At 53.4% G+C, this 18,042-nt stretch overlaps 5 protein-coding genes across 5 annotated transcripts; 1 reads left to right on the forward strand and 4 right to left on the reverse strand.

The window, feature by feature from the left end:
* Positions 1 to 1,525: 1,525 nt before the first annotated feature.
* J7T55_011829 (uncharacterized protein) lies at positions 1,526 to 4,094 on the reverse strand (the record flags this gene model as incomplete). Its single annotated transcript, XM_053136653.1, has 8 exons — positions 1,526 to 1,806; positions 1,872 to 2,175; positions 2,259 to 2,283; positions 2,537 to 2,598; positions 2,795 to 2,820; positions 2,871 to 2,970; positions 3,424 to 3,616; positions 3,706 to 4,094. The coding sequence occupies 8 exons, from the start codon at positions 4,092 to 4,094 to the stop codon at positions 1,526 to 1,528; spliced, it is 1,380 nt and encodes a 459-aa protein (XP_052999634.1).
* A 3,317-nt stretch (positions 4,095 to 7,411) lies between these two features.
* On the reverse strand, positions 7,412 to 9,526 carry J7T55_011830 (ATP-dependent RNA helicase SUB2; the record flags this gene model as incomplete). Its single annotated transcript, XM_053136654.1, has 6 exons — positions 7,412 to 7,460; positions 7,512 to 7,769; positions 7,825 to 8,185; positions 8,242 to 8,652; positions 8,700 to 8,879; positions 9,304 to 9,526. 6 exons carry the CDS (start codon positions 9,524 to 9,526, stop codon positions 7,412 to 7,414), a joined length of 1,482 nt encoding a protein of 493 aa, XP_052999635.1.
* A 980-nt stretch (positions 9,527 to 10,506) lies between these two features.
* J7T55_011831 (uncharacterized protein) lies at positions 10,507 to 11,007 on the forward strand (the record flags this gene model as incomplete). Its single annotated transcript, XM_053136655.1, has 1 exon — positions 10,507 to 11,007. The coding sequence occupies one exon, from the start codon at positions 10,507 to 10,509 to the stop codon at positions 11,005 to 11,007; it is 501 nt and encodes a 166-aa protein (XP_052999636.1).
* Positions 11,008 to 11,291: 284 nt separating this feature from the next.
* J7T55_011832 (uncharacterized protein) lies at positions 11,292 to 11,693 on the reverse strand (the record flags this gene model as incomplete). Its single annotated transcript, XM_053136656.1, has 3 exons — positions 11,292 to 11,367; positions 11,427 to 11,548; positions 11,619 to 11,693. The coding sequence occupies 3 exons, from the start codon at positions 11,691 to 11,693 to the stop codon at positions 11,292 to 11,294; spliced, it is 273 nt and encodes a 90-aa protein (XP_052999637.1).
* Positions 11,694 to 14,246: 2,553 nt separating this feature from the next.
* Positions 14,247 to 17,110, reverse strand: J7T55_011833 (meiotically up-regulated 72 protein; the record flags this gene model as incomplete). Its single annotated transcript, XM_053136657.1, has 5 exons — positions 14,247 to 15,996; positions 16,065 to 16,497; positions 16,559 to 16,599; positions 16,658 to 16,778; positions 17,074 to 17,110. The coding sequence occupies 5 exons, from the start codon at positions 17,108 to 17,110 to the stop codon at positions 14,247 to 14,249; spliced, it is 2,382 nt and encodes a 793-aa protein (XP_052999638.1).
* Between the last annotated feature and the right edge of the window lie 932 nt (positions 17,111 to 18,042).

The raw sequence follows: 18,042 nt of genomic DNA on the forward strand, positions 1-18,042 counted from the left end.
ATGAGACTTTTGTCCATGGCCTATCTTTAAGCCAGCAATGTGGCACAGGCGGTCTCCCAATTAGTGACTACCATCGGCATCACGCCTGCTACGGCGGGCGACTAGGCCGCTTTCTGCACTGCTGTCTTCCCACTGAAAGTTTGGAACCCCACACAGAGACAACACCCCACTGATGGGTCCACTCGGATGCACGGTAGGCATAGTAATACATGCTCGGTCACCCCACACGGGGCCTTGTCCAAGCCCGTCGCTACTCAGCCTGCTGATGTTCGTCACCCTTTGAGCTGACACTGCGCGGGAGGAGAGGAGCGGAGCGGCCCCAAGCCCCTCCCCCACCGCCTTCGAGAATATTCACGATGCTTCACCTGATCTCTTTAACCCCCGGCTCCTTTTGCTCAGCATCCACATGGCGTCAACGTCACTGCTTCGGAAGTACTCGCAAGCTTTCATCCTGCTGCAGTAGGGGAAACCCGAGCATGCCCCCGACTTACCGGTCTGCACGACGAAACCTGGAGATGCCGCCCCTGTTACACGTCCCCCAATCAACACGGCCCCAGGCCTTTCCCCGCTCCGCCATGGTTGCATACCTGAATAGCCAACTCGGTCGGTGTTCCTTGCGAAAGAGTGTTGCGCGTAGGAGGCTTCGCTCGCACACTTGCTCATGGTGCAGCTGTGGGCCCACCATTCGTTCTTCTTATCGAACAGGTTGCAAGGCACCGAATCCATCCATCCATCAACGTGGACAGATCTCAACCTGAGTGAGGACAATCTGGGTGTGCTAGCAGCATGGACTACTCATCAATCACGCAAAGTCCCTCTTATTTGCCATGTACGTTGGCGGTTCAATCATAGCCCAGCTCTGAGTGGATGTGATCGACAAAGGAGACAGCTCATCGCCCATGTGCCGGCCATGTGGTCGAAGCAAGGAAAAGTTCGAGAAAACGGTCTATCGTCTACCCAACTCGAAACAAACCAATCCACCTGTCACCAGAATTTCACGGGCGCATCCTTAGCACGTCATGCTATTACAGCCGCTTGCGCTATAGCTATGTGACTCTACCTCAAAAAGGAATGCCCGATGACTCAACCTCTCCCAGCCTTACTATAGACGAGGCATACTTTGGGTCATGCTGGGCCAGGCTCTTTCACAGAAACGTAGAATAAGGCCTTGTATCAAGCGATCTCGGAGTCAAATCGCGAGCCCCGTCACAGCGCTCGCTGTAAAAAATTTACGGCGTGAGCGACTGAGACATTTTGACAAAGGCTTAGAGGCCTTAGTCGTCCAGTCTAGCTCACGGGATCTAGCGAATAGGTTCGGCCTAGACACATTGGCTTGGACATCGTGTCCTCACGCGAGGTTTGCAAACATGCTATGACGGGGCGAACGAAAATCTGAGCGTTTCCGTGACCGAAAGCGGCACAGGCAGCAGACCAGCGACGTCGCATGTTTGCCGCGCGGTTGGACCACGAAGACGTCCTCGTGAGATGAAATCTACGATAAACGCGCCCCCAGCTCAAGGCTGACTCACTCACTCGTCGGACGCTCGCCCATGACCATGGACGATATCGGCTGGGGCGAGCCTTGTGGCAGATTCGCTGGTTTGGGTGACGTGCAATCTTGATATTTCTTGACACGAGGTTTTCGGATCAACTCCCAGCCTCTTGAGGCGGCCGCGGCAATTTCTTTCCATATTCGTGATGAATTTCCGAGCCCCCAAGATTTCGCTCTCGTTTCGGCAAAGACTTGCCAGATGGCTGGCTGGCCGATGGAAGTTGGTGGTGTGCCGCCGCCCAATGAGGCCTCGCCTGCGGTATTTCGTAAGAGATGAGTAAACCCTGTCAATCGACACTAGGGCGGCGCTCATCATCACCTCCCTCTCGCGGGGGCCGAGGTTTTCTTGATCCGGTGCAAGATCGGGGCCACTCTTGTTCGCCTTCGCCCAGATGGAACACAACGCCAAGCCTTCGCTCGGTCTCGAGGTCCAAGCTACTGACCGTCTCACCTTTTCGTTCGTTACAGTGGCGTTGCCGGCAACTCTCGGGTTCATTGATGATGACGGCGGTTCCATTCCAGGCAGGAATCGACATGACGATGGCCTCGGATTCTCCCTTCACACAAACCGACTTACTGTAGTTCTTGGCGATCCATGACGAAGATGCCGAGGCCTCACCCGTCTGAGGCAAGTGGCGAAGCACGCACCGGATGAAAGGGGGCTTTCACAACGAAACGAAACGCCCCATCGCAACCGGCTTCGTACACAAATGACAGCCTCGCCAGGCAAGCTGTGATGGAGTAATAGAGTCGGGAAATGATCCACATTGTTGCTTGTTCTCTTCCTCGCCAAACAACAAGCAACAACGAATGGTCACCTAGCCCCCAAACAACGTCGCCTTGCCCAGCCCCGTCGGGCAAAAGCGGTGAGCTCAGGCGCTGTTGCAGCACTTGATTGTTCGGTTTGCCAGCTGGTCCGGCTGAGCCAGGTGGCAAACAGAGCAGGGGTTCCAAAAAAACCTTGTCCCCGTCCCGCTGAGTCACCTCGTGCCCGTTTCAACGTCCGATATCGTGTTCGCGTATCGCTGGCGACCACCACGGCGAGTCTGTCACTTACGGCGGCTCGCTATCGCATGGGTCCTGGATTCCACAAGCCCACGAAGGCCAACGAGTGAGTCCTCCGGAGGCCCTCCGGAGGAGTCAAGTGACTCCATTCCCCTGCCTGACGGCGGTGATGCCCAGGGGGGCGAGGGCTTGGCGTCCCTTACCTTGGAAGCAATCGTCTGTACTCATTTCACTCACGCCGTCAATGCTTTCCGCCGAGGCAGCTATGCCTTACGATCGTGGGATCAACGGCTCCTAATCCTCAAGTTTCCACTTCGTCCAACCCTGGCACGCCCATTTGTCATTGTCACGCGGCGATAGGTTTCGCCATCCGGGAGCTTCGGCCGCTTCCCCAGTCCAGGCAGGGTGGTTGGCTAGCTCGGTTCCAGCTCAGCTGAACCGGGCTGGCCAAGAGTAATACCGATATACGATGGTTGTGTCTACTAGTGTAGGCAACACTCGAATTCATATTCAGCAGGAATTTAGTTTCTTTAGAATTAGATTGCACGCATTAACTGCGAATGCGACAGTGTCATGTGCCCATAGCTACTGAGCTGCCTGTTAAGTAGATCACTGCAAGGGACCTGCAAGGGCAAGGGACAACTTCACGTGGCAAATGGCACTTTAGATAGCTTGGAAACACACCGAGATTCAATCGATTATTTGCATCTATCGTTATTCTAGGTTGCGGCTACTTTTGCCCACACGAGAAGGGAGACTCTTCGATCATTATTTCACGGTGTCTGACAGTGGGACGAATCATGTCTCGTTTCCAAGGCAGCGAGTGATCAATGCTATTGCGAAAGGAAAACCGCCGATAAACCTACCATTATCCAGCCCACAGCGCTGGTGCGCGCCGACAGCACGCCCCCTGAGGGTGGCAGACCTACCTTCCATTCGACCAGAGGCGAGTTCTCGCCATCGCATTGTACACTTCCGATGACCGTTGCCATGTGATTGGCGTTGGCGCTCGTCCTCATGGCCTGCTGGACAAAGTACACCACGTCTAAATTACCGAACCTGGCGTCAACAGCAGTTAGCTCATGGCATTTATATCAAAGTCGTACTTTGGGGGAGAGAATTATTAAAGGGTCGATCGTGAGGCTTACTCAAAATACAAATTCTGCCCGTCCACACGGGCCACGGAAAAAGAACATGTCCCCCGGTTGACGAGCGGGGCGTAGATATCCCCTCCACCATAGCCCGAGACTGTCCAGTACCCGCTCCTGCTGTTCATGTAGTCGACGACTCTCTGGCAGTCCGCCTTGAAGATGACCATGTCTCCGACCTCCTTGGCCTGAGCGTCGGCACAGGTCTCTTGATCGTCGTCTAGGGGGAACCATTCCACCCAGCGGTTCATTGTTGCCAGGTCTTTGCCCTGGTCTTCTGCTTCGCCGTTGGTTGTGTTCATGCCGTTGTCTGGTGGGCTTGAGTGGTTCTGCTGCGCTACTGCGCCCATGGCGATGAGAAAGGTTGAGAAGATGTTCGTTAGCTTCATATTGCTTGTAGTGTTTCGTTGAATGCCTTACTTTCTGTAAACTGTTGAGTGTCGGATGGTAGCTTCAAGAAAATCTCTTACTTTCAGCTTGAAAAGTGTCAATAAGTGTGGAAAATGTGACCATTCATAGTATGGGCAGTAGCAACGCTGCCAGTGACTCCCAAACGACTGTCGATTCACAATGTGACGGCCAGCTACGACACAGGTTTTCATATCCGTCACATAGTTGCCTTCGACTCAGAGTCAGCCGACACGCTTCTCACTCCACACTCACCGGTTCTCTTCAATCTATGCTTCGACTTTAAGCAGCAGTATTAGGAGTTCTTTGACTCAGTGTGGTGTGTGTGTGTACGTTGGCTTGATGGGGATAACTAGATGACCCGCAATTCCTGATACGCTACGGAAGATATACCTTCTTGTGTTGAGAGCACAGGGACCCTGTTTTATTTTAGCATGATTCCACAACCTCAGCAATATATTCTTTCTATTTTCCACCTCTAAGTCCCCGAAGTAAATATCAGTACGTCTGTCAAGCATAATTATCCATTTCTGATTGTCGTCATTGCGTCGAAACGAAGAGACTCGAGACTACAAACTCAGCGAGATATGCTCCTATTCCTCGTTGTCAATACCGATTACAGGAATTTTTGGATCCACTAGCCTAATGATTTCATCGAGGAAACGGCACTATGTCTGTTCTCATTGGAAGTGTTCATGGAGATCTGCAATTGAGTCTCCAGCTACTTTGCGCTTCTTGGCTATTTTAAACACCAAGCAAGCGTACAGGAACTTTAAAATGCTTGGTCGTAATTAGAATTCAGTCATTCAATCTTTCCGATGTCAGTACCGCAATCTGAAAGCAAACGCTTCAGCGTCGCCGTGCAGATGCGATACACAAAGGTCGCGAGACATCGAGAAGCCACACGCCGGAGTTTGCGATAGTCTTGCAATTTCCGTCCCAGAATTGCTAGGCCTTAGACAGTGTGAGAGATACGTGCCGTCCAGAGATCCGAACTGAACAGCACAATTTTTTAGGTTTCCCATATTGGCACAAAACCGCCTCAACCCTGATAGGTTTGTCAGTTGCCCAGTGTATCTATCTGTGTACAAGATTTTCATTTGCATTTCCTCTATGCACTTGCAACTCAATTGACACTCGCGGGTTCAATGGCATGGTCTCGTAATACTCCGATTTCTTTGACGTCGGCGTCTGTTGTCATCTTCTTGTTCTCTCCTGCGACCTGCAGTTCCGCCGTGTTGCACATCGGATATGTGTGCTTGTTCTCGAAACATTGCAATTTTTTTCCTCATTCGGCATTTTCTTTCATGGCTCCTTTCGCAACGGCCCATGCGACATCTTCAAGCATGTCTGGTCTTTTGTCGAATGGGGAGCCCGGCCCTGATCAAGCCCTAATACTCCGTTCCGTAGTCGAGTAACCACGTGCGGTAGAGTCCGTTATGAAACACTTCAAACCAAATCCTTGGTCAAATTTCGAACTCTTAGCGGCGTTTTCTCGCTTCCTCTTTCAGCTCGCCTGTCCGAGAACGGAAGTCCTATTGTGACGTGAGTTCTTGAGTCGATGACAACTGGTTTGTCAGAGCTGATACTTGATCATATGATGAGACAGACCGTGCCTAGAATTGTGACGTTGCATCACACGTCCACAAGGAGTTCGAAAGTGTTTTCTCTGCGCTTTCACTCAAAAAGCTTCCAGAACCTTATAACGTTGTTAGCCTGCAGCCTTGGAAAACTCCTCGCAGACGATACTTAACGTGTTATATCGCAGCACTCCGCCAATTTAGTGTCATGGATCTTCTTGTACTCATATAGGTTCATGGAGTTTTCTCTGCTGCAACCTTCAGTTGACATTTCGGAAGGTATACTTGGTATGCCTTTGTCCACATCGGCGGAAAATCCCATATCGCTCCTTTCCGGCGACGCCGGCTCTCAACAGTGTTAATTAGTCTGAAGATTTTAACTTTGATGCACAATGAGGCATAGAATCTCCAACCTACTGGGTGCAGTGCAGCTTTGAGTCATATAGACTATTTTTCTGAAATTTCTAGGAGAAATCTCCATTTATAAGATAAGAGAATCACCATGAAGACAAGTCGTAAAATCACGACGACGAGGTGCCCATAAAAAATCCACGAAAGAGAGCAGCTGGCCATACCAGCGGACGCATGTACAACAGAGGCCATTTGCTTGTCAGAAGCCCACGCAATGAATCTGCTCGGGCTCATCCTAATCTATTACACTCAACTTATGTACTGTTGCTCAATGTCTTCATCCGTTTGGCTCCCTTGCTTGGTCTCCCATGAGCCTGGCAACGTAGAAAATTCCCACACAACTCCAAGCTCTGAATCAGTGGAATCGCTGAATAAATGTTCACCCACACCTGCAAGACGGTGAATATTCTCCATTGGTCTCTCAACGCAGAAACCATCTGTGGGGGACAAGAAGAACACGCAGGACGTCACCCATTTGAGCATCCACTAGGATAGGATGAAGATGATGTTTATGTTCATGAGTGAACTCCAGCTCTGTCCCAACTTTATGATGTTGGGTTTAACCTGCTATCGAAACGGCCTGGTGTGGATCTTTTTATGTCCTCCACACAGGGCTTCTATAACTTGAGCTACGTACACTGCTTCGCCAATCTTGCATAAACTTTCCCGCATACAATATGGTTTCAGTGCAGCTGATCTCACTGCAAAGAGATCCGATACTGCCTACTTGGGTTGAGAAGGGCAAGGGAGAGTCACGAAGTCATCGAGAAAGGCTATGTGTATATATTCTTTGCGCCTGTAGCCGATGTACAGCTATGAATTGAAGATGAGGACAATGAAAAAATCACCTGAGGGAAGTCAAACGACACTTGCGAAGGATTCTTTTGCGACAATTACTGTGGCTGGTAGCTGATTTGAGACACATCCTCAATATTGTGCGGATGGGCGGGAGCGGACAATGTTGTTCTAGAGGTCATGTCACAGCATCAGGTGTATAGCAGGACAGGCAGAGCTACGACTAAAGTGGACAGAATGGAATTGGGCAGAAACCATCCTTTTATTGATAGACTCTCAGATTGGCTCGTCTGAAGCATTTGAATGAACTTTTCCTCCTCGCCAGTCACGATCCTGCAAGCCAGAGGAAAGTTCGTCTCCGTATGCCGCAAATGATCCTACACGATGATTTCGAATAATGCCCAGACCTTGCGTTTTTTTGTTTTGCGACTTCGATTCGAGAAAATCAAAAGGTTCACCAATCCCATAACAAATTGCATCACACATGGTAGCTGCACCACGCGCTGATGCGCTTAAGACGCCATGTAAGTGCTGGCCTCAATACCCTCCTTAGGGAATTCACTGTTATTTGTTAGTTGGTGCGTAGAATGGAGAAGGAAGTGTGGAACGTACGGAATAGCGACCTCAAAGCGCTTGCCAACGTCCTTGAGCACCTCCTTGTCTGTCTCGCCGCTGACGAATGAGATGGCGAGACCCTTGGTACCGAAACGACCAGCACGACCGACACGGTGCAGGTAGGAGTCAGCGTCCGTGGGCATGTCGTAGTTGATGGCCAAGTTGATGCGCTCGATGTCGATACCACGACCGAAGACGTCGGTTGCGACACAGATTCGCTTGTTGAACTCCTTGAACTCCTTGTACCGACGAATACTTGAGGGACTGTCAGTCTCGATCCTAATCAATGAAGACGCGTGGTTTTGCTTACCGCTCCTCTTGACTAACGCCGGAGTGAACCGCGATGGAGGGGAAGTTGCACTCGCGCAGCAGCTTGTCGAGCTCCGTGGCACGAACGGTGCTCTTGACGAAGATGATGACTTGGTTGAACTGGAGGTCGTCGAGCAGCTCGTTGAGCTTGCGGTTCTTCTCACGCTCATCGAGAGGCACAAAGTACTGCTGAAGACCGTGCAGGGTCAACTTGGTATCTTCGTCGACATAGTGTTCGGTAGGGTTCTGCATGAACTTGCGGCAGATGGGCTTGACTTCGTCGGACAGAGTGGCGCTAAACATCATGACCTGCTTCTGCTGAGGCGTAGCCCGGAAGATCTCTTGGACATCGCGGCGCATGTCTGATCTTGGTCAGCGCTTGCGTGCAAGACGCCTAAACGAGGAGGAAGATCCTTACCAACTTGGTCCAGCATCTTGTCGCACTCGTCGAGCACGAAGATGCGGACACTGCCCAAGCGCAGGTACTTGTCCCGAACAAGGGCATTCAGACGACCGGGCGTTCCAACGATGACGTGGGGGTGAGTGTCCTTGTTCTTGAGGATCTCGGCGTCCTTCTGGATGGGAGTGCCACCGTAGAAGACGCCGGTCTTGATGCCGGGCATGTACTTAGTGAACCGGTTGTACTCGTTGCGAATCTGGAACGCCAGCTCACGAGTGTGGCACATGACCAGAACCGAGCACTCGCCGGCGACGGGCTCGACTTGCTGAAGGGTTGTGAGGACGAAGACCGCAGTCTTACCGAGACCAGACTTGGCCTGGCAGATAATGTCACCTCCAAGGAGCGCCTGGGGGATACATGTCTGCTGAACTGTACGGGCGATCGGATGTCAGAAATAGGTCTCGCAAGGATTGCACGGAGGGCGGAGAGGGAGTCGAAGAGGTCCGTCCATCGTCGCAGCAAAAGTTCTCGTCGTCGCAAAACATCGTTGTCAACCAGTCGCAGAATATCAGCTGACAGAATAGTACGCCCCCACTCGGCAGCCGCAAGATCGACAGCACGGGCGCCGTCCAGCCCGTCTCGCGAGACGGGCTGTCCTAGACGCTGGTGATTCGACGACGAGCTATCAACACCACGCCCCCAACAGCAACCATTGTGAAATGGCAGTCGCTCGCATGGAGCATTTTGATGGAACCAGTAGATTGTGCTTTAGATGGCACCAGGCGGTCCCGAGCAGGCAATCTCGATGGTCATCCGCCGACCCAAGTGGCCTTCCTCGTCACTCCAGTATAAAAAGTCAGAACATGACGTATTTTGTCCCAGGTAGGTGGAGGTCCGCTGTCCCTCTCTGACCAAGACGATACCGACATGCGCTCCCCCAAGATGGGCGAGAGTGACTCTGACGAGATGTTTCTTTGCTTTTGCTTTTGCGTGCGAGATGGACGGACCGTTTGGTATGCAAGAAGGAGTTTGGTTTGGGTAACGATAGGCTGGGATGGATTAAGAGTTTTCAAGACTGACCCTCCGAAGGATGCTCGAAGCCGCAGTCGGAGATGGCGCGAATCAGCTCAGGCTTCAAGAGGAAGTCGCGGAAACCGGTGGAGTGGATGCCAACGTAGGAACCCTTCTTGTCGACATTGTCGCCAGCCGCAGCCTCGGTCTTCTTGCCGTTGGCGGGAGCGGTGGTCTTCTGGGTCTCGAGCTCCTCGTCCGAGTAGTCGATGAGATCCTCCTCGGCAGACATTGTGATTGTTGATGAGGTGAGTGGTTGTGGTATGCAAGTTTCAGAAACGCGCACGGCGAGGCTGGTCACGCAGGCGGGTAAACAGAGTAGAAGGAATGCAGAAACGCGGTGGACGGAAGAAGAGAAGAAAAGCCTTTGTCGATGCGCAGGTCGCAGACAAAGAGCAAGGAACTCTGAGGTCTGGATGTGATGGTTGTGGAGAGGAGGAAGAAAGAAGGTTGAGCTGGGCTGGCCGTCAGAGGGGAAAAAAGACGGAAGCAGTTGGAAAGAAAGCTTGGGAATGCTCAGGCCAGCAGAAGAGTGAAGTTGACAGCAGCTTGGTCAGAGCAGGGGAAGGGCAGGGGCAGCGGCGCGGGAGGTGGTCCTGTCCTGGGCAGGTGTGAGCAGGTCCTGGGCCTGGTTGGGTCTGGGCTGGGGGGCAGCTGGGGGGGGAGGGGGGCAAGCAGCTGTGCCGCTGGTTGGACCTTCTTGCCTCTTTACCTCTTTTGCCTTTGGCTTTGCACCGCCCCAGTGGTTGCCTTTCCTACAGCCTAGGCCCAATTCAGGCAGCCACCCCGCTTTTTCCACAAGCAGATCCGGGACCACAGGCGCACGGGCCGCTTTTATGGGGACAGGTCCTGGTAGTGCCTGGTAAGGCTGCGTGCAGAGATGGTGACTGGTGCTGGAGCAGCTGGAGCAGGAATCAATGAAGAGCTAACCTGGGTAGAGGTGAATGAAATATTGAATGAATTCGGAAATCTCACAAAACAACACGCTCACAAATCACCATTGCGCAATCCTTCAACAATTCACCTACAAGACTTCAGAACATACAGACGAGAAGACGACTATCAGTATTTGTGAATCACCTTTGGATCTGATCAAGGCCAGCACCACGTCGCCTCATCACACCGGCATCATAGCATTCTCTCCCTGGCATCATGGCAAAAAAGAAAGTTCCTGGGGTTCCAAACAAGCCCTCATACTGCCGACTCTCCTTCATGTACCAAGCAGCATCACTACTGGCAGCACCAGCCAAACCAAGCCAGGTGAACGATCCAGCTGCCACTCAAGTCTCGGATTCTGATGTCCCTATGAAACTCGACGACGACAATGCCAACAACCCCAGCACACAAATGGACGAGAGAACCGCCGTAAGAACTCGGAACATGTCTCACAGGCTGCTCACCGATTTCCGCTCCGTCTCCCTGAAGTGTCAAATCCGAGTCAGCCCGGATATGAAGCGGACCATTTGCAAATTCTGCGACACGCTGCTCGTAGAGGGCCAGACATGCACCTCCACCGTCGAGAACACGAGCAAGGGCGGCAAGAAGCCGTGGGCAGATGTCTTGGTTGTCAAGTGCCACACCTGCCACCGCGCGAAGCGCTTCCCCGTCAACGCGCCAAGACCACAACGGCGGCCCCTGCGTACGCCCAAAGAAGAAGCATCGCAGCGGGATACTGCCCAACAGCCGCTGCCCCAACCACAGAAAGATCCTTGAGACACCGTCAACCTATTGCGCCCCAGGTGGCTCTTTGAAATCATCTGCTTGACGTTCTCGTCCAGATGCCGGTGATCAAGACCTGACCTCGGAGCCCAGCCAAGGCGTCGCTAGGTTCTGAACATGACCGGTACAGCCCTGAGTCCCGTGATGAGCGTCATCTTCTAGCAAGAAGTCGCGTGATAACCCCTGAAGAAGCCAGATCCTCGAGAGCGCCACGCCGGGCCGCACGGCACAGGCCGTCCGTGATCGAGAGGAAACGGTCCATGCAACGAAGGATCCCGTCACTTCTGCCCGCCCTGTTGCTGGGCCTGCTCTTTCACAGACTCCTCGCCCAGAACTTTGCTCGCCGCCATGAAGCTGAAGGGCTGGTTAGAAAAGTATATCAGAAGGAGTGAATAAGGAGTAGCAAGGCTTACAGTCCACCATGCCAGCTACCAAGTCCTCGCATGCACTCCGCCTGCACACTGGTCATCCGCAGAAGGTTCTCAGTATCAGAGAGGTTGTTGGAAAGCTGCGCGAGCTGTGAATGCAGTTGAGTCTGTACCGGAGATATTAGCGTCACTTGCATGCACTTCAACATTCAGCACGAATCTCGGTGTCTACCGTACCAGCTGTCGCTGCTTGAGGGCGCTGCCCGAGGTGGCCATCGATTGCCGCTGTGCGCTTTGGGCGTTTGTGTTCATAGTGATGTGACTTCTGATGAGAAGAATTCTCAGTGTAAAAATCTGCTCCAGTATATTGGAAAATGGGAATGAACGATCAAGCCTGCTTCATTTGTCTCAGTCTCGTTGCGGTATGTGAAGCCGATGTTTACGTGACGCGCTGCTCACCCAGCACGGTCTAGGTGCAGTATCCCCGCCAACAGCCAGCTGCTACCATCTGCCGCCAGCTGTGGGCCTGCCATCTCCCCTCTCCCTAGTCAAACAACGACCTGGACATGTTTGGACGTCTTGTCATCCGAAACCATCGCAGATTCGCATGAATACATGGCTCGGATGAATAAGTTGACACTCCTGCTACTTTACCCGCCCAGGGGTAAATAGTACCTAGGAAGCTATGTACCTAGATGATACAAAGAAGATCGTACTTGGTACGCCTCGACCCAGTGCTTCATGTCCCGCCCGCAACGCAGGTCACTCGACGCTGCCGCGGCCGTCTAGAGACAGATACGACCGCGAGCTTCAGCAGAAGACACGCAGCTTCCTCACCAGAGGCGATCCCAGACTCAATGGTCTCGTCCACCTCTGCGGCAGCTCGAGACGAAGCCCCACCAAGACAAATATAGAAACGGCGCCCTTCAACCGCGGGTGGGATCCGTCGTGCCACTCCGGGCAGACACGACGCATGTCTCGTGTGTCGTGCGCGTACTGCGCGGTGTACCCACCCATATTTTGCCCCCATACCCCCCTATTACACGTACATAGACCACACGCAAGCAGAAGTATACGCGGGGGAAGCACAACCGTAGCACATCAAGTGTCCACCACGCATCTCCGGCGCCGTGTGACTCGAGGCGAGAGACACGAGAGGACAGGGCGGCCCAGGTGCGCGCAAGTGTGGAGTTTTTAAACCTGTCTGTCCACCCGCAACCCGGGATCGAGGCTGGCTGGACTGTTGTGCTGGGCCTGGGCATGTCGTGTCACAGGAGCTGGCTGAAGGGTTGGTCAAGTATATAAGATGGACCAAGAAGTCTCGCCCAATCCCACGGACTCGAGGCAGGTCTTGGTAGTTATACTTAGCCGTAGAGATAAGACCATGAGCCCAGGCGAGTGAGGGACATGTTACCGAAACTGCATTGGAGTGACGCCTGGGGGCACTTTGGGAGTAGACGAGATGCGCAAGACAGACAGTATCTTGTTGTCTCCAAACCCTGAACAGACTATGATCATCCTCCTGCAAGACCACCCGCCCAACATCCCCCCACCCCCCATGGATTATCATTGATAGACATTAAATATAGACCACCACGTCAAGACTTCTGCACAACAACAGCGGGCCCATTGATGCTCAAAGAAAAAAACTCCGTGAGCGTGGAATGAGAGGAAACCGAAGCCCCATGAGTCTATTATTTCATGAATCCGCCCCAATGGGGGAAGATGAGGGAAGGGAGGCCCAGTTCCCGTGACCACCACTACCCACCAAGTCAACCCAACCCCCCTTCAATGCACCTTCCTACTGTACCCTTGGCCATCACGGAAGAGATCGATATCCCAATAGCTAATCCTAACAAATGAAACCAACAAAGATAATGAGACCTCCTGTACATGTGGTAGTATGTCGCTTGCTTTGGTGAATGAATGCAAACTTTTCCGAAGGGGAATGAGATAGACAAGGAAAACGGTGGACAAGGAAAATGAAGGAGTGATGGAGAAATGTGGTTACGACTCCCACGATTGTTGTTTATACAGAAGCAGATCATATCTCGCCCTTTCCTGCAATGCTTTCCCGTCACTTCTCTGGTTTGACAGAAATTTGTTGACCCACTGAGCTCCTTCACCCAGGGCCCAACCCTATGCAATGCTCCATATGCTCTTGTCAGCATCCTCTCCCATCTCGAATTCCATGGCGTCCTCGATGAGTTGGGCTGGCTGACGGACGGCAGACGGTAGACGGGCGGTGATAAGGAACGCGGACGAAGAAGAGGTCGAACAAGGATTCCCATGTGTTGATTGCTGTATTACCAGAAATAAAATAAGTATGTTGTGATATGCTGTCTTCCACCGCCGTGCCGTGCCGTGCCAAGATGCCCTATGTACTCTTGGATTCGATCCCTTCCCTGGCTTCATCCTTGGGATCTCGTCCACTAAAATTATGTTGGTGACTTTGTGCGGTCGTCTTTTGTGTTGCAAGCCCTCCGTCCTCCCCAAGAATGGAGAGCACAGCTCTGGCTTGTCTCCTCCCAGTTCGCCTCAAACGCCCCAGTCTATTTGTTCGTGTGCATGTGTTCGTCGCCTCAGACCATTCATTATAGGTACGCGGCTAAGTAGCAGCAGATTGTTGTAGAGAAGAAACAGGTCGTGCCCCCAAGCAGTGGGACACTCTTCCTCGCCCACGTCGTAGCGCCCATGCGGTTGTAGTTTGGTGAGGGCACAGGGGAGGGCTTTGGTGGCGGCTTCTCAGACGGCCTCCTCGGAAGAGACCGATCTGTTACTCGACTTCCGCAGCGTTGAGATACTCGGGTATCGCAATTGCCCCTGTGCTCGACTCAGAAGACCATATCCTGGAATGCGACGCCCCTAGCGTGCTGCAATTGTAGGGCGGGCCCCGAGGCTACTTTGGCTGCTATGTGCAGATGGCGTGTCGAGGTTGGTGGATTCACCACTGCCCGCGCTGGCGCTCGCACTCCCGGTCAGACTAGGCACATTCTTGCCCTTGTTGGGCGGGTTCAGGTTGCTCACCCCAGCGTGCTGTTCGACTTGTTGCGGTGCAACAGTATTGCCCTGGCCCGGAGGATACTGCGGCGTCGGCTGACGGACGCCATTCGGCGGGGACGGTCTGCCGTTTACGCCAGGACCGCCGAGTCCGTTAGGCGGTGAGGGCCTGCCATTGCCTCCTCTCATAGACGGTGCATATCCAGGTGATTGACTCGCTCGTCGAGGAAATGCTCCGTTCATACCCATGGCCATCGGTCCACCCATTGCCATTGGCCCACCTCCACCAGGACCCCAACCCATATCGTCCATACGCTGAGACGTGATTGAATTCGCCCTCGATTCCTGTTGCATCGCACTTCGGTCAACGGCACCGTATCTGTTGGACGTGAGACCCATCAGAGGGTCCTCTAGCAGGTTTTCGCGCAGACTGGCTCCCTGGGGGCCGATCTGACTCGAGCGGTTCCGGCCGAAGTTCGGTCGGAAGCGACCTCCCCTGGAAGGAGGTAGAGTGTCGAATTCTGGGTTCTTGCGGAATTGAGCAGCTGAGGGTTTATGCCCATGTTGCCTGTTCTTTCGGGAAGTGACGCTCATCATGTCGAAGTTGTCGGGATCGATCATGGGTACCGGCGGGCCTGAGTTGGGATCAAAAAAGTCACCTTCGTCGTCGTCGTCATCATCATACACCCCTCCAGGCCCGCCATTCATCATTCTTGGCGGAGGTCCGCGTCTCCCCATTGGCGGTCCCATTGGCGGTCCCATTGGGCCTGGGCCTGGGCCTGGGCCTCGTCTCATCCTCATCTCTTGTTCCCTTAAAGCGAGCTCACGCTGCCGTAACTGCAGCTCGCGTTCTCTGGTTGTCAAGTCAGCTGGATCGGAGTGCCCCTCGCCTCCTTCAGGGATATCGTCATAAACCACAAGGTGGCTGAATTCCTCCAAATCGGCGCCATCCATCGATCCGCGCCTGGATGGCTGGCGAGGATGCCCGTTCGGCCCATTCATCGGCGGTCGACCATATCCGTTAGGCGGCCCAGCATTCGACGAAGGACGACGCATGCCAGGAGAAGGTCCTAGCTGCGAAGAGCCTCGGGGCCGTGGCCGGCCAGGCATACCGTTACCATTGGGAATGCCGTTGGGTGGCATGCCGCGAGGTGGTGGTTGCATCGACATGCGGGGCATTGGTGATGGGAAGGCCATAGATGTGGGCGAGCCAGATGGAGGCGGTGGTCCAGCTGCTGCCACAGTGTCCACCTTCGGCCTGTTTCGATTGACCACGTTCATGTGATGTAGCATCGCATATAAAGTTTCGATCCGGGGGACCTTGACGTTGGCCTCCTTTGCCAGCTTTATAGGAGAACCGAGGTAGGTTTCGACTTCCATCGGCCGCCGAGCCTGATAGTCTTGCCACATGATGCTATCCGTCCCTGTCTGCTTCACCATGTCGTCGACTACTTTCTGCTTGTACTCTGCACCGAATTTGCAGCCTTGGGCTTCGGCCAACTCGAGCAGTTCTTCAATGACGCCGAAGACCAGTGTCTTGACGGCAGGCTTTGATAGGAGTTCGGAGTAGCTCGCAGTCTCGAAGATAACGCTAGCAGGATGAAAAGCAATAGGACTGTGAAGAAGAAAATACTATTAGCGGCGGACCAGACCCATGGGAAGGGGTGGGGGAAGGGGACTGACCCAATCACTCGTTCGTACTGGTGTTGCCGGATGTTCGGAGACACTTTGGCATCTACCTGGCCTGTACTGAGAGTCATAGCAAGCGCTGAAGACATGTCGTCCTGGATCGTAGCGGGGATCTCGCTGTTTCTCTTCGCCGGTCCGATCCAAAGTTCCGTCGACCCTTTGTGCTCAAACTCGCTCTGACCAAGTTGTGTGAGATCTGCACCTGCGACCAGGGAAAGAACAACATTTGTGGGGTATCGCTCCTCGATAGCAGCCTCAACGCCTATCGCATTGGTGGTATTCACCAGAATACACGTGTGCTGTGGGACAACAACTGAGTCGATCACTGAGGCGAGGTCATATACATCAGGGAGTGCTTTCACGCAAAGAACGACGTAGTCGAAGTGTCCTTCTTTGGTGTTGACGGCTTCTTCGGGTGATCTGACCACTATTGTAGATGCAAGTCAGTATTTGGTCTTGGGGTGCAAATAGGATCATTTCTACTGTACCTCGACGTGGTTTGAACCGTTCATTGCCGAATACTTGTGACCTGCAAGAGAATTGTTAGGATGAAGATACTTCTAGGTCCAGGATAGGGTGCAACCTACTTGAAAGTGATGCCATACTGAGCTACGTGCTCGTAGCCAGACTTCCAGACGAGGGTGACATCGCAGGCATTGGTTGCCTGTAACCTCCAGGACAGGAAAGCAGAGACGGCGTTTCCACCCACTGTTATAACGTTCATTAGCTCCAGATCATCCATGGCGAGTTGAGAATCGACCGAGGACGCATGCTCCCCAGAGGAACTGAAAACCAAAAAACGAGCGTGCGGGAGTGGAGATTAGGAGGAATGCGGCGTGGAAGCAGCGGGAAGGGGGCTAGTTCAAGGGAAACAAGCGGCCAACTGCCCCGAAGAATGCAGTGTCGCACTTGTGAGAGGAAGTAAATGCAGACAGCGGCAGCAGCGCAACACAGACAGCAGATGATGCTCGCACAGGGCATTGCGAATTCGGGGTCAACGCACCTGATAATATCTTGAGACGGGGCGTTGCGGGAGCCATGGTTAGGGGACTCTTTGCAATTGGCCTAGTGGGAAGCCGAGTCTCGAGGGTGCAGTTGTACAGCTGAGCGAGGGGGCTTGCCCACGGCTGGTATGCAGATGGGCTCTCGCGATCAGCAAGACGGAAGGTTTGCCGCTTTGGAAGTAGCCCGGTACCACGACTGGAAGACGCGATGGTCTGCACCTCCCTTGCCAAGCGGACTGTGGCTGGACTGAGCCGAAGAGTTCGGATCTGCCCTGGCAACTTTTTGCTCGTCGAGGCGTCTCACGATTTTGGTGGCCGGTCCCCAAAGTCTCCGCGCCGCAGCCTTGTGTGCCTCCTATTTTCCCTGGTTTCCCTCTTCCACCACAGATTGTATTCAGATAGCGGTGGTCGGACAGGATAATTAGGTGATGGTTATTGGGACGGCGCTGTCTCGGTAGACGCAGACCCCATTCGGCACGTTGACTTTCGTGATGTGTTGTGCGGCGGTGAACGAGCGTTGGGTCACAGGTACGAAGCACGAAGACTGCGGGTCTTGCGGACGACGGTGGCGCAGATAGGACAAGCCCGGTGGGACTGGAGCAACGACGGTGCAGCAACGAAGCTGTGGTTCGAGTGCGCAAGAAAAGAAAACGAAAGGTGACTTGAACGAGTGGCAAGCGTCGGACAGCGCCTGGGAAAAAAAGAAGAGGTGATGTTAGTATTTGGGATCGGATGGGACGATTGCTGGTTGCCTCCTCCGTCTCGAATGAAGTGACCGGGAAAAGACAGGGCCAAGCAAGCGGAGAATAAAAGTAAAAGGTAGAGAGGCAGAGCAGAGCGTGTAGAGCAGAAGTAGAGGTAGGGTGAACTGGGCTGCGGGATCAGACTCGGAGGGGCTGGGATTGCCGATGTATTCAGGTTTTGCCCTGGGTGGAAGGGTGCGAGCCACGCGCTGATAGGCCGCGCTC

This window comes from Diaporthe amygdali (genome assembly GCF_026229845.1).
Source record: "Diaporthe amygdali strain CAA958 chromosome Unknown NODE_2_length_3802984_cov_64_841326, whole genome shotgun sequence".
NCBI classification, from domain to species: Eukaryota; Fungi; Ascomycota; class Sordariomycetes; order Diaporthales; family Diaporthaceae; genus Diaporthe; species Diaporthe amygdali.